Here is a 14,725-nt window from a genome sequence, read left to right as displayed (position 1 = left end):
GATTACATCTAATAAAAAGGAACTTGTTACCTTATAATGAAGACTATGGGACAGTTCTGGTTATTACAGGTTATACCTTTGTAATCACCTGAAATCATATTCCTTGTAACTTTGCCTAATTAGTCTTAGTTCTGCCCTCTAGAGCCAGATGTTAATACTTTTTCTTCTATGACATCCAAATAGTGTACACTTTGAAAACAAATTTCACCTTGCACTTTATTCTGACAAACTTTAAAAGTGTTTAATTATATTTAATTTCAGAATTTGTGAGACTTTTCTATTTGACTTGAATAATTTTTAAGCAATGCTGACTTTCTTCCCTGAATGCTAAATAAGCCAGATGAACTGAGACTTTTCTATAAATTTATAAATTTTGTTTAATATAAAATCTACATGAAAGAGAAAGTTATACTTATAAATGAAATATATTTTTTAGTCAAATAGCCAAATTACTTATATATATATCATACATAGTCTGTAAATAAAATCATATATAAATAAAATTAGTTAGGTTTTTTTGTGGGTACAGATGACAGACTCTCAATTTTCTCCCAGTAGTGAGTGAGAGGTGAAGATACTTGTAGTAGGAATAAGGAAATGAGAATTTTTGATTCATAGCCATTGATACCTAGGAAAAGCTTAACAGGAATGTACCAAAAAGCTGAAAACTAGGTAGAGTCAGATTTCATGGAACTGGAGCACAACTTAAAGTCCTATACAGCAGAAACTAACACAACATTGTAAAGCAATTATACTCCAGTAAAGATGTTAAAAAAAAAAATCAAGTCACAGAAGACTAAAAACAATGTAATACCATTTTTAGAAAAACTCAGAAGCAGGTAAAATAAAATAATATTTAAAAAAAAAGTCCTAGAGACGCCACAGAAAGTTTGTGGATCTTCACAATTAACTATTTATTGACATTAGGCTAGTAGCTGGACTCACAGAAATAAAATTTATATTGTAATCCAATATACTTGTAATCTTTATGTATAAAAAAAGCTAAAGTAAAATTTTTATGAAACAGTTCTTAACCCTTACATGTGTGATGAAATCTGCAATTTTTTTCCTCTACTTGACTAAAAAGTCTGGTCACAATCCACTAAATTGATTTTATGATCCACAAATGGGTCACAAACTGCTGTTTGGAAATCATTAGCCTGTCAGCTCCATAAAGTCAGGACCATTTTTGTTTTGTTTTCCTTGCTGGATACTCACAGGTATAGAGCATGACTCACAGTGGGCTCATATTTGTTTAATGAATGGATGGATTAGCATGAACTTACATTTTTTATTTTTATTTTTTTGTGTTATCTCCTCCTTCTGATGCCATCTGTGTGCTTTACCCTGCTGTCTGCCTACTTGACCTCATAGCTTCAGCTTACTCATAACTTGACAGTAGTTCATTCATGGCTTAGTATGAATTAGCATGATTCTTCAGCTTATGTTTCCATTGCAAAGTGTCATATTCTCATTATATTTCCCAGTTTATTTTCTTAAGAAGAGGGCATCTGGTGGTTCCAGCCTGGCCTAGTTTGGGCAGAGGCTTTTGTCGTCCAGATGTCCTTTACCTGATGTCCCTGATCTTGTCAGCCTTCCTGGGGGAGCCAGGGCATGCAGAGGAGTCAGGAAAGAAGTCTAGAGCAAAGATTGTGACAGTATCTTCATAAGGGGATGGGAGCAAGCCAGGCTATGTAATAGAAATGTCTAGTTCAGTATCAAAAATGACTTGATAAAGAGAAACTTTTATTGAGGGCTTTTGATGTGTAAGACAGTATTATTGTGGTTGTATGTTGTGAGGACTAAAAAGAAATAAAAATATGCTTAATTTGGTTGGGCTGTTTTGGTTACAAGAAACAAAGATTCACTTAGAGCACCTTAAAGGCAAAAGAGGTTATTGATCTTCATGAAATTGTACCTAAACCTGCAAAGTGGTCTCTATCTGGTCTCTTCCTGTCTGCCTCTCCTGCCATGGGCTTACTCTTTCTGTGAGACTCTTTATTGCTGCCCCTGTTCTCTCAACCTCTGGTGCTGCGCCCCCCCTCCTGTCTTTCTGCACCTTCTTCTCTCTCCCTCTCCCTGCCTCCCTTCTTTCCGTCTCTTCCCTCTTTCTCCCTCTCCTCCCCTTCTCCCTCCTTGCCCTTTTCTCTCCCTCCCTGCCTCTTCTCTGCCCTTCTCTTTCCTCCCCTTCAACTTGCTTCCTTTGTATCTGCCTTTGTTTTTTGACTACAGGATTAATTATTTTTAAGGATTTTTTCGGTGTTTGTTTTCTCCATTTCTCTCTTACCACTTAGCAGTTTCCTAGTACTCTGCTGTTCTTTATATATTTTTCCCTACATTAAATTCTGTTATAACTTCGTTTTGTATGTGGCCTGACATCACCTGACTTCTTATCAAAACCTTTCAGCCCCACTGCTAACTGCCCACTTTCCTTGGTATTTGTTAATTGAAAGAAAGAATTTGACTGGTCTAGCTCATTTTTTTGGACTCAAGCATAGCACGAGCTCTTGTCCAGAAATGGACTGGGCTTTTTTGGGTCAGGTGCTCATTCTTGTTCTGAACGTCTAATTAGACAGTAGAGAGAGAGGATAGGCACATGGAAGGGAGTGAGGGAGAGAGAGAAAGATATGAATATATAAATGTGTTGGAGGTACTGAGTGGCTTTCCTTTACATGGCCCTGAGTGTATTTCACCTCTGGAATTCAGGGTCCCTGCACTTAAGCTATACAATCTGATTAGTGAAATATCACGAGTACACTAGAAAAATGTACATAGTAATTGCCAAATGACTACAATAATTTCATAGGGATTCAGAGAAGCATCTGTGTGGGGGAAATATTGAAAAAAAAGTTTTTTCTCTTTTATTTTTAGTCTGACCCTTTTCGCACTCTCCATTTATAATATAAGGAAATCGGTACAGAAAATTGAAAGTACTGTGGATAATACTCTTTTGCACGTGCACATATTTGTATGCGTGTGCTGTTCTTCCACGGGACAACCTCTAAGCTCCCCCACACTACACACACACACACACACACACACACACACACACACACACACAAACTATGTGTTGCCTTGCTTTCAAGGCCACATATAGTTGTGGAGTTGCTGCTTTAGCGAGAGTCAAGAGCTGGCTTGGTAAAAGTCTTAAGGAGTGGAGGAAATGAAGAGGAAGAGGAGAAGGAGAGAACAGAAGGAGAATAAGTATGAGGGTAGAGGAAGATAGTTAATTACCTTGAGTGCTGATTACAAACCAGTATTAGTCTCCTAATATTGATTTATGATTGTTAGAAAGTGTACCTATATCTGGCATATAGGCAATAAAAGTATTAACTTTAAAGGTATTCATTGTGATAAAGTACATTAATATTTTAAGAATATATTAAAAATTAGAACATTAGAAGAAAAATCCTAACCTATTTTCCTGTGATTAGCTATTAATTCAGTTTAACTATCTTCAGTGAGATCCGTAATACAGTTTTAATAGAAACTTCCTATATCCTGTATGTGTAGGTATGTGAGATTTTGACAACCAGCCTAAGATAAAGTTAAATATAACTTCATACCAGTATTATGTTTTTGTGAGTCAGCATGTAAGGGCATACCTCCTTTTATCCAAGAGTATGTGTCTCTAAATAGAAACTCTGGAGAAAGCTGTAGGAGAATTTAATATTTAAAGAAATGCTTCTGTGGGATGAAAAAAATTTACAAAGAAAATAAGTCCCCTGTTTGTGAATTCAAATTTTAATAAATTGGATTGCTTAAAGTAAGATATAATTTAAAATGATGATTTTTTGATGTATATATTCTCAGTGATTCCTGTTTGAACTTTTATAGGAATCCATGGGAAAGAGCTATGATGGGAGAGCTTATGTTATCACCGGCATGTGGAACCCCAATGCACCAATATTTCTGGCACTTAATGAAGAAACCCCAAAAGGTGAATTTTCTTAAAAAATTCCTTATTATTTACTTCAAAATTTACATTATGGACAATATTGTTTTGCCATGTTTAAAAAAAATTCTGGTGCTCATTTTAAATGGAATTATTCTTGTTTTCATGCTTTATACATCTATGGGGAAAACCTCCACTATTCAAAAGAAAGCCCCCTGATGATATGTGCATTAATTTTATTACATTATGTTAAGAAAGTATTTGGGCTTCGTGTTTCATATGTCATTATAGAGTTGTTTTATTTAAGGGGGAAATGATGGAAGAATATGAAAGAAATGATGAAGCAAATTCTGGAATTTTTGCATCTCTGATAACTATATTTTAACTTTTTTTCTCTATATTACAGATTACTTATATCTTTTCATTTACTATTATTCATTCCAGTCTTTTGACCTTCGGGAACTTAGTAATGTATATTTAGGATTTCATTTGTGGCAAATACTTTTTTCCAAGTTGTTTACCTTTTCATTTTGTTTAATATGTTAGTGTTGAACAGAATTTATAGATGGTAAGTAGGCTCATTTGTCATTTTTCCCATTGTATTTATTTTTATTCCTACTTTATCCAGATATCTGTTAATTGCCCATGTGGTTTTTTTTTTTTCCCCTCCACCATCTGCCTTTAAACTAAAATTTAGTTTTATCTCATGAGTTATAATCTTCTACTAAATGCTTTACTATGATTCAACCAATAATTTATATTGAGAAAATAATGGATCAGCTTGTTTGATCTTTAGTTTTATATTATTTACTTTATACCCACAATAGACTTTTGGTTAAAGACGGGAGCATTTGTGAATACTGATATGGAAATATATTAATGAAGAACATTAAATGATAATTATTTTTGAATTTCCTTAATAAAAGTATTTACCAGTTCCATAAATTGCATGCATTTGATTACACATCAAGCTATTTCAAACTGAGGGCTAAAAGAGAGAAAAATAATGATGATTATGTAAAATTTAGCTTTTCATATATTAGGAATAAATAATTTTTACACCACAGTTTGTTATTTCTGGATACAGGCTTGTGAATACCAGTCTGTAAACTTCTTCCTTATAATCATTCAGAAAATCAACGTGAAAATGGAAAAAATAAGCCAGTTGATAATTTTGAAGTAAAATATAGAAATTTCAAATAATAACTTATAAAAGCACTTTTTACCTGTTCTTAATGTAACACATAGTTCAGTTTCACTTTGTATTTTAATACCTATTTGGTCCTCAGTTAAAAATAATATATTTCAGGGACTTCCCTGGTGGTCCAGTGGTTAAGGCTCTGCCTTCCAATGCAGGGGTTGCAGGTTCGATCCCTGGTTGGGGAACTAAGATCCCACATGTCGTGCAGTGTGGCCCAAAAATAATAATAATAGTAAAAAAATAAAAAAGAATTATGTATTTAAAAAAATACATATTTTAAAATTTATTTGTTCAATGAAAAGAAACTACATAGTACTATATTACAATAATATTCTAATGCAAAAGATAATGTGTTTTAAATTTAAAATCATTTCATATGCCACACAAAAATGTTGACCTAATTTCTTACATTTTTAAATGGTGTTCTTGAAATTATAAATTACTCAGAGGAGTCATGAATCAAAACTACAAAAGTTGAAGCCCTGAGAGATGAAATGTCTTGGATCTTTTCACTACATCAAGTTGTATATTGTATTCTGTGTTTTGTTATTTTCCCTAACCCCTCTACTTTATTCCCCTGAGACTTTATAAGGTCCTTAGGTCAAGTACAATGTCTAGAGAATCCTAATTCCTCTTGAATTGGCAGATAGAATGCTTGTATTTAGTACGAATGTAATACATTTTTTGTTGAGTTTAATGATATTAATAGGAGTGTAGTTGATGAGTATAAGTGTTGTATAATGGTTAAAAAGACAGTATTGAAGGTTTCTTCTAATGGTGGGCTTGGTTATTTGAACTTTCCTTTAACTGAGAACTGAAAATGGTAGACAATATAAATTTTAAAAATATTTTAAAAACAATGAAGAGGGGTTTCCCTGGTGGCGCAGTGGTTGAGAGTCTGCCTGCTGATGCAGGGGACATGGGTTCGTGCCCCGGTCCAGGAGGATCCCGCATGCCGCGGAGCGGCTGGGCCCGTGAGCCATGGCCACTGAGCCTGCGCGTCCGGAGCCTGTGCTCCGCAACGGGAGAGACTGCAACAGTGAGAGGCCTGCATACTGCAAAAAAAAAAAAAAAAGAAAGAAGAAGAAGTGACAACATGATATGGAATAAACAAACCACAGTTTCAAAAATCCCAATGAATTTCAAGCAGGGTAAATAGAATAAAATGAAATCCATATTTCAACCTATCATAGCGAAACTGAAGAAAAGGAATAGACACTGGTCTAGAAAGTCTAGATTCAAATTAGAGGAAGTCTATGGTGAAGAAAACATTTTAAATAGTAACTGAAATTTTGACTGGTAACAGTATACTGTTGTCTAAAAGCACTTGCCAGGACTCTGATATATATTTTATGTATATAAAATATATATACATACTATAAATATGTAGTGTGTATATATACTCTCTATATGTAGAGAGAGTATATATGTGTATGTGTACTCTATATGTTATATATAGAGAGAGTATATATAGCGTATTTTATATGTTATATATAGAGTATATATATATGAAAATTACACATTAGAGCTTTGGTCAGTGATTTTCCTGATGGTTAATATGTATTATGGACAATGAGGGTACTGACAAATCTCTGGGGACTTCCCTTAAAGCATACAACATTGAAATATTAATAACATTTTCCCAAACAAATTTAACATAATGAAGGTTGAGCATCTCTTCTGATTTGACAGTCCTTCCCATGCAACTCATCAAACAGACCTAATAATTTCTAGTATCTCTTTTTATAAAATGAAAGGGCAGATCTTTGTGATTTTCCAGTTTTTTTTTTTAAACCTGAAAGATAGTGTAATAGACATTCTGAAATTTCTATTTTATTTTATTTTTATATTAAGGGCCTGATTTTGAGAATGAGAAATTAAAGTTGTCAGAGGAGATTTGGACATTTGATTAAGGTGGGATCGGGAGTGTTGAGAAACATACTTGGGAAACTTGGTTACCTATTTAATCTAAGTGACAATAAAACATTTAAAATTAAACATAGCAGGTAATAGGAGTATAAAGAACCTTAATCCAGGCTTCCCTGGTGGCGCAGTGGTTGAGGGTCCGCCTGCCGATGCAGGGGACACGGGTTCGTGTCCTGGTCTGGGAAGATCCCACATGCCGTGGAGTGGCTAGACCCGTGAGCCATGGCCGCGGAGCCTGCGCGTCCGGAGCCTGTGCTCTGCAACGGGTGAGGCCACTACAGTGAGAGGCCCACATACCGCAAAAAAAAAAAAAAAAGCACCTTAATCCTTTAACTTTGTTTTCTTAAATAAGTAATAATAAAGCTGGCATAAAACACAGAAAATTTCTACTGCAGATAAACGAGTGTACATGACCGTGGCAGTGGATATGGTAGTCACGGAGGTGGTGGAGCCTGTCCGCTTTCTCCTGGAGACAGTAGTACGCGTGTACCCTGCAAACGAGCGATTTTGGTATTTCAGCAGAAAGACTTTCACGGAGACTTTCTTCATGAGGTTGAAACAGGTAGGACCTTTTTGTTCTTCTCACATAATGCATTTTTTCCACCATTTTTTCTTTAATGCCAACATACTTTCTTAAATTACAATAAAAAGCAATAGAATTCCTCAGATAATCAAATGATATTTAGAGTCAACTAGCAGAGTATTTGAAAAATCCATGTGTAGGTAATGTCAATTGAAAAAAAATACTAGTAATAATTATGTAGAAATTTGTTTTAGAAACCTGTAATGTGTACCTGTAAAGTATCAACATACTTAATAGAAATAGCGAATCTATATCTAAAACAGCTTTTCTTCCTTTTATATAAAATTACATAAAACCAAAAAGAAAGGGCACAGAAACATCATATCTTTATAAATAATAGTAAAAATATTATGAAGTAATACATGACTAATTGTTATAGTTATTTCTACCTATATAATATGTGAAGGTGTTGTTTGACTTATTAGTAAGGTTATAAAATTATTTTAATATTAAATGAACAAAATTAGGGTTTCTGTGAAGTTCTTAAATTAGGCAATATTAATAGGTAAAATACACTTTTTGTTACGTAATGAAGGAAGAAGGTAACAGTGAAAAATAATTTGAATTCTAGTAGTGTCCATTTTATGAAATCAGAGTAAAATATTCTATTTGAGTGATGTAAATCCTTTTCATCCTGTTTAGTGCTCCCTCTCTCCCAAGTTTAAAAAATGCTTGTTGCTTCATATACTATAATATGCAAAATGTAATGTGGTAAAAACAAGCATCAGTTCAGTGAACATAGAAGCCACTTAACCATTTTCACATTAAAAAAAACTTGTCATTGCTCAGTTAGGCTTCATATATTAGATGCTTTGAAATTGTTGTGGTTTTCGTCTTGCATAAAATTATTAGAGCTGTGGTTTGACACAGCTTTTATTACTGTGTAGACTGTGTTTTTCTTTTAGTTTTTGTAGCATATTCTGATGAATATAATATGAACAATATTTAAAATTTTAGTGTACTGAGCATATTTTCATGTTTTATTCTGAGATATTTTTCTCCCTTCTTTCTTTCTTTTCTTTTTTTTTTTTTTTTTTGGTAGCTTAATTGTTAATGACTGTCAAAGAATTCGTTTGTCCTTTTGAGCCAAAGGATTATTCAGAGTTGCATAAGAGTGAATAAAGGAGCTGTATACAAAGTGGTTGTCATCATTCTAGTGACAGTTAATAAATTATTATGCTGTGAATTTTTCTTCCTTGAGACTTGATAAAAAGTTAGTTTCCCCCCTCCCGCCCTGCCCCCCCAAATTAGCTTCATATATATATATAATATATATGGCAAGATAAACAAGAGTACTGGAATTTATATATTTATATAAATTTCAAGAATATATATATTAGAGTGGATTTTTATTATTAAATGTTATTTTCGTATTTTTAAAACTACTGATGTTGAGTGACTGAGTGGTAAGTACCATGAGTTAAGAATTTCTTAGTACTAAAACATTAAAAATACTGTTTGAGGCCATTTCATGTGAAATAAAAAGATTAAATTAGATTCACTTGTAATATTCAGCTCTAATAAATGTGAGACTGATTTAAATGAATATCAGATAAGAACATGGTTTCTAACTTTAGTGGTATAATTTAATCTCTTTAGTAGATATTGTGTTAGTCTGTTTATTATTATTTTTATTTCTTCTTGAGTCATTTTTGGTGATTTGTGTCTTTCAAGGAATCTTCAGTTTAATCAAGGATATTTAATTTATTGCTTAAAATATTACCTTTTTATTTTTAATGTTTGTAGGATCTGTAGGATCTGCTTTTATTTCTGATATTGGTAATTTATATATTCTCTCTTGTTTTTTGTTTTATCAGCCTAGCTAGAGGTCTATTAATTTTACTGATTTTATTCCCCCCCCAGAGAAACAGATTTTGGGTTCATTGATTTCCCTATTGTTTTTCTGTTTTATCTTCTGTTGATTCCTTTTGCTTTCTTTTTTATTTCCTTTTTTTTTTTCTGCTTTGGATTTAACTTGTTTTTCTAGTTTCTTCATATGAAGATTATATCACTGATTTTTTTAAAACTTTTTTTCCTAATATCTTTTAATTTTTAAGGTTATAACTTTCCCTCTAACTTCTCAAGAGTTGTTAAAAGAAAACTCTGTTTCCTTTACTACTATTCATACCACTTCATTTCTGACACCAGATGGGTGAGTGTTTTTCCTATAGCAATTAATTCTCCAATTGGACACCAATTGGATGGCCTACAATACAATTATGACACTAACTACCTGGAGTAGGCACAGACCCCACAGGTTAAGGGCTCAGTTCCACAAGACTGTGCCCCTCCTCCTTACTTCAGACACCAGTTGCAGGTCCAGGTTGTCACCTGTGTTTCTGACCAACCAGCTATAACTTGGAGGTTCCCACAACCTCCTCCTCAGGTTTGATAATTTGCTAGAATGACTCACAGACTCAGGAAAACAGTTTACTTAGTAGATTACCAGTTTATTATAAAAGGATACAGCTCTAGAACAGCCAGCTAGAAGAGACGCACAGGGCAAGGTATGGGGGAAGGTGTATGGAGTTTCCATGCCCTTTACAGGCTCGCCACCCTCTCAGTACCTCCATGTGTTCGCCAACCCAGAAGTTCTCTGAACACCTAAGTTAGGGTTTTTTATGCATGCTTCATTCTGTAGGCACAATTGAGTAAATCACTGGCTATTAGTGATTAACTCAAGTACCGGCTCCTTTCCCTTCCCTGGAGGTTGGGGGAGTGGGGCTGAAAGTTCCAGCCTTCTATCATGTGATTGATTCCTTTAGCATCCATCTCTCCCCCACCCCCCATACCCTCAGGGGCTTTCCAAAAGTCACCTCTAACAAAATTCAAGTGCGGTTGAAAGAAACTCATTAGGAATAACAAAAGATGCTCCTTTTACCTTTATTGCTCTGGAACTATTTCAGAAATGGGATAAAAACGAAATATTACAACAAAAGATGTTTCTTTCACCTTTATTGCTATGGCACTGTTTCAGGAGCCAGGATGAATACCAAAATATATATTTCTTATTATATCACAGTATCACAGTTGTCATGATGAATAAATATGAATTCATGTAAGGCCCTTTAGGACAGTGCTTGTCACCTGGTACATGTTCAGTAAATGTTAGCTATTATTGTTTTTATTAATGTTAATTAATACTTGTTTCTCTTCTATCTAGTCTCTATTCTTTTTGGGCAGAATCCTTTGTTTCTTAAGCCTAAAATAAATGAATGAATAAATGAACCAATAACTGAATAACTAACTGGTAGAAAGGTCAGGATTTTGGAGTGTGGTAAGGCAGAGGAGGGCATTTTAGTCAGAGACAAGAGTTGAGTCAGGTCGTAGAACTCGGATGTAACATGATATGTTCAAGATCTGTAGGAAATTAGATATTGCCGAAGCATCAGTGGGCATGGTGGGTAATTATTCCGAATAGGTAGGTCATTACCATGCTTAGTCCTTTATCCTCAGGTTGGGAGAATTTTAAGCTGTGAATGACACTATATTTATAATTGGGAAAGGTCACGCTGACAGTAATGAAAAAGATATTGCTATTGGAGGCAAATAAATATGAAGTAAGAAGGCTATTGTGGCCAAGATGAGAAATGATGGCGTGAAGAAAGGCTGTGGCAGTGGGGATACTAGAAAAGATGAATTTGAGAGGCCTTAGGGAAGTAAGAATCAAGATCTGGTGTTTGATGTGACGTGAGGTTGAGGGAAAACAAGGGGTCTAGGATTACTTTCAGGTGACTGGGTGCTTGTTGATCCTTTTGATTGAGATGTTACGGAGTCCAAGCTTTCTCCGCTCGCTGCAGTGAATCGGGGACGAGGTGTTGAGGCAAGGAATACGACTTTATTCAGAAAGCCGGCAGATGGAGAAGATGCCAGGCTAGTGTCTCTGATAAACCATCTTATCGGGGTTTGGATGCCAGCTTCTTTTATAGCACAGAGAAGGGGAGGAGATGAGTAAGTAAAGTCAAAAGGCCATAAGTTTTGCAAATACCCTGTGGAAAGGCCAGCCTCTGTGAGGGGATGTGTTAATTTCTTCTTCTTTCCTGAGACATCCACAGGTGGGTGGGGTGAGGTTGTCTCCCTTTGAACTGAACAGAGGCACTTTAGTTTAACATTCAGGCAGAGGGGCAGGGTTCCCTGAGGCAGGCCATTATGTATGATTATAATAACAAAAGCAACAAAAAGCAAAGGTTAAAGTCAAAGAAGCAGATCGAACCTGGAGTCCCATTTAGCTTTTCCCTGTTACAGAAATAGACTTTCAAGGAGAAATGTTTCGAGCCTCATGAGGAAAGCTAGCGGAGTTTCAGATATGCTGAATTTCACATTTCTGTGGAACTTTTAGGTTTAGTAAGCAGTTGGATATTTGTATCCTAAGCTTGGGAAATAAAGATTTTAAAAGTGGTTAAAGCTTGAGAATTATGACTAGGAGTAGGTGGCCAAGTGTTGAATGGGGAGACATTGAAGATTGGTATAGAAAGAGGATTGAGCCAAGTGAATGTAGAAGGATAAGCACAGATCTAGGGGTAAAATCACAAGAGCACGAGGCCAGGAATGGCGAGGGAGGAAATTGTTTCCTGCAGGAGAGAATGCCTTAAGCATCAGGTACGTCAGGAAGGTTAGCTAAGGATTTGATTGGTAAATAAGAGACAAAGATCTTAGACTGTAAAACTTGGACAATTTCAGAGGAGTAGTGGGGCGGAAGTTAGACTGCAGTTGATTGAGGCTTGAATGGGAGACAAAATGTCATAATTCACCTCTGCAACTGGGAACAAAAGAGAAGCTGGGTACAAATCCAAAGTATTAGAGTACACTTTATTTTATGTACAACTTTTATATACAAAGTTAGAATTTTAGAAAATTCAGTCTCTCCTATTTTTCCTGGGTTTGGAAGTCAAACCCTCTGCTAGTGATTTTGCTGAATGAATACCCATCAAAATATGGAGTCAAGTGCTGAAAACCTTTTGTTGCCAACATTTAGAGGAATGGCATAGCAGATATTTTGAAAGTGAACTAATTTCTTTCTTCAGAAATAGTATAGTTAAGAAAGTATGTACAGACTGGCAACTAGTAGATAAAAAAGTTCTGGAGGTCTAATGCACAGCTTAGTGATTGTAGTCAGCAGTCTAGTGTGCCCTTTTTCCACGGGTTTCTCAAGGGTTGATTCAGTCAACCATTAATCAGTCTGTGGATCAGTCCATGGATCAGTTCCTGGTTGGTTGAATCTGTGGATGCAGAACCTGCAGATACATAGGGCCAACTGTACTATGTCATTTTATGTAAGGGACACAAGCATCCATAGATTTTTGTGTCCATGGAGGAGTCCTGAATCCAATCTTTCCATAGATACCAAGGAATGACTGTACTGTATTATAAATTTTAAAGTTGCTAATAGACTAGATCATAATTGTTCTCACCACAAAAAAGAAATGATAATGATGTGACATGATAGAGGTGTTAGCTAATGCTACAGTGGTAATCGTATTGCAGTATATAAATGTATCAACACGTTGTATACTTTACACAATGTTATATGTCAGTTATATCTCAATAAAAAAGAAATTATGCATCACTTGATATTTTCTTTTTTAAAAAAATTTATTAATTCATGGGAGGACTTTCAAAACAGCTGAAAGCAAAATTAGAATTTTGGAAGGTTCTGCTGCTTCCAATTTTGTGTGCTTATTAATTATTATTCTGTCATTTCAAAGTGATTTTTAAAATGACAGTTTTGAAGTACCCCAAAATGAATTCATATTGAAGATACTCATAACTTTAAACTATAGTGACATCACCTGTTGCTACACTAATAAATTGCCTAAGAAGTAATTTGATGAATTATTATTTCTTCCTTTTCCTATTACTGAAAATAAATGCTGTGAGTCCCATCATAAGATGTTTATTGGCAGGATTCTTTGATAGGAAAGTTATAACCTTTGTAGTAGTGTTTTTGTTTTGTTTTATAATTTTTAAAATCATAGAATAATTTTATATTCTTCTGGTTGTATTTTGCCTAAAGAACGATAAGACATTTAGGTGTTACCGCTTACTTTCAGATTTGCTTTGTATTGTACTATAGGGTGTATCTTACTATGAGACTACATCAAAGGAAATAAAATTGAATAAAGCAGTATTTCATTCTGGGTACTGAAATGAGAGTAGGTCAGTTATTACAGGCCTTCATTGAAAACTTGAGGAGTTATTAGTTGATTGAAAAGGATTTATTCTGAAAAATTAGTATTTAAAGATTTGAACTTGTAAGCCAGAAAGGAGAGAATCCTTATGTACATAAACTCTTTTGCAATGCACTTAAAAAGTAATATGCCAGTTGTTAAGAAAAGCAAGATGGCAAGCACAGTGACTTGGGATCCTTTCATTAAGTATTAGCTTTCCTTTCCCTTGTCTTTCATTTGTGGAGTTTAAGAAATTACACATTACTACATTACCAAGGCCACATTACCAAGTGGCCTATTAGTGAGGAATAAATGATCCTCGTATCTAAAGACTTTTAGTGTGTTGAAGATTTAATAAATAAAACAAAAGGCTTATCACCTGGAGAAAAATATGACAAGGAAGAGCTACTTGGGTATGATGGGGAAGTAGCAACCTAATTGATATTTAATAATGAAATTTTGCTTATTTCATAGTCAGATATACTTACTTTAGGTCCAGATAATATTCTTGTACTTAAGACTATGGTGTTACTCTTAAAATACTACTTGTTTGAAATTTTGAAATGAAATTATTTTTTATGGACAGAGGTACCTGCTTTTGTTCACAGTAATGGTGTGCAACATTTTTAGCTGTGTTGTTCTTCATAAAAGTATTTTCTACTTTTTGCTTGTGCCAAAATGTAGTAAAAATTGATAACAGCAGTTATGTTAGGCATAAAAGAGTAGAAGCATATGGAGATGGGAGCTTGGAAAATGCAGCACTTAACTTCATTGAACTCAGTGATCTTTTATTTTATAAATTAGGCATTTATGAATACTATAGAGTTTCAAGAAAAATAGGAGCAGATTTAGCTGCTTAGATGAAGTTAGTGTAAAAAACAGAGTTCAGTTGTCAAGGGGTCAGCCGAGTCAGCAGCATTGAAAACGTGTAGGGGGTGGTTCTTGAATTCTTG

General features: G+C 34.6%; 1 protein-coding gene across 5 annotated transcripts in view; it reads left to right on the top strand.

The window, feature by feature from the left end:
- Nucleotides 1–14,725, top strand: part of RABGAP1L (RAB GTPase activating protein 1 like) — a 687,593-nt gene that overhangs the window by 108,900 nt on the left and 563,968 nt on the right. For all 5 annotated transcript variants that reach the window (XR_003794384.1, XR_003794383.1, XM_029228031.1 and 2 more), the window contains exons 9-10: nt 3,838–3,940; nt 7,418–7,584. Coding sequence is in view for 3 of the 5 variants with exons in the window: in XM_029228031.1 (XP_029083864.1) it covers nt 3,838–3,940; nt 7,418–7,584 (270 nt within the window). In the remaining 2 variants the exon portion in view is untranslated. The remainder of the gene's footprint in view (nt 1–3,837; nt 3,941–7,417; nt 7,585–14,725) is intronic.

Source organism: Monodon monoceros, unplaced genomic scaffold (assembly GCF_005190385.1).
Source record: "Monodon monoceros isolate NGI ecotype Baffin Bay Population unplaced genomic scaffold, NGI_Narwhal_1 Super_Scaffold_18, whole genome shotgun sequence".
NCBI lineage: Eukaryota > Metazoa > Chordata > Mammalia > Artiodactyla > Monodontidae > Monodon > Monodon monoceros.
Note: the sequence above shows the minus strand (reverse complement) of the source record. Positions and strands in the feature narration are given on the sequence as shown.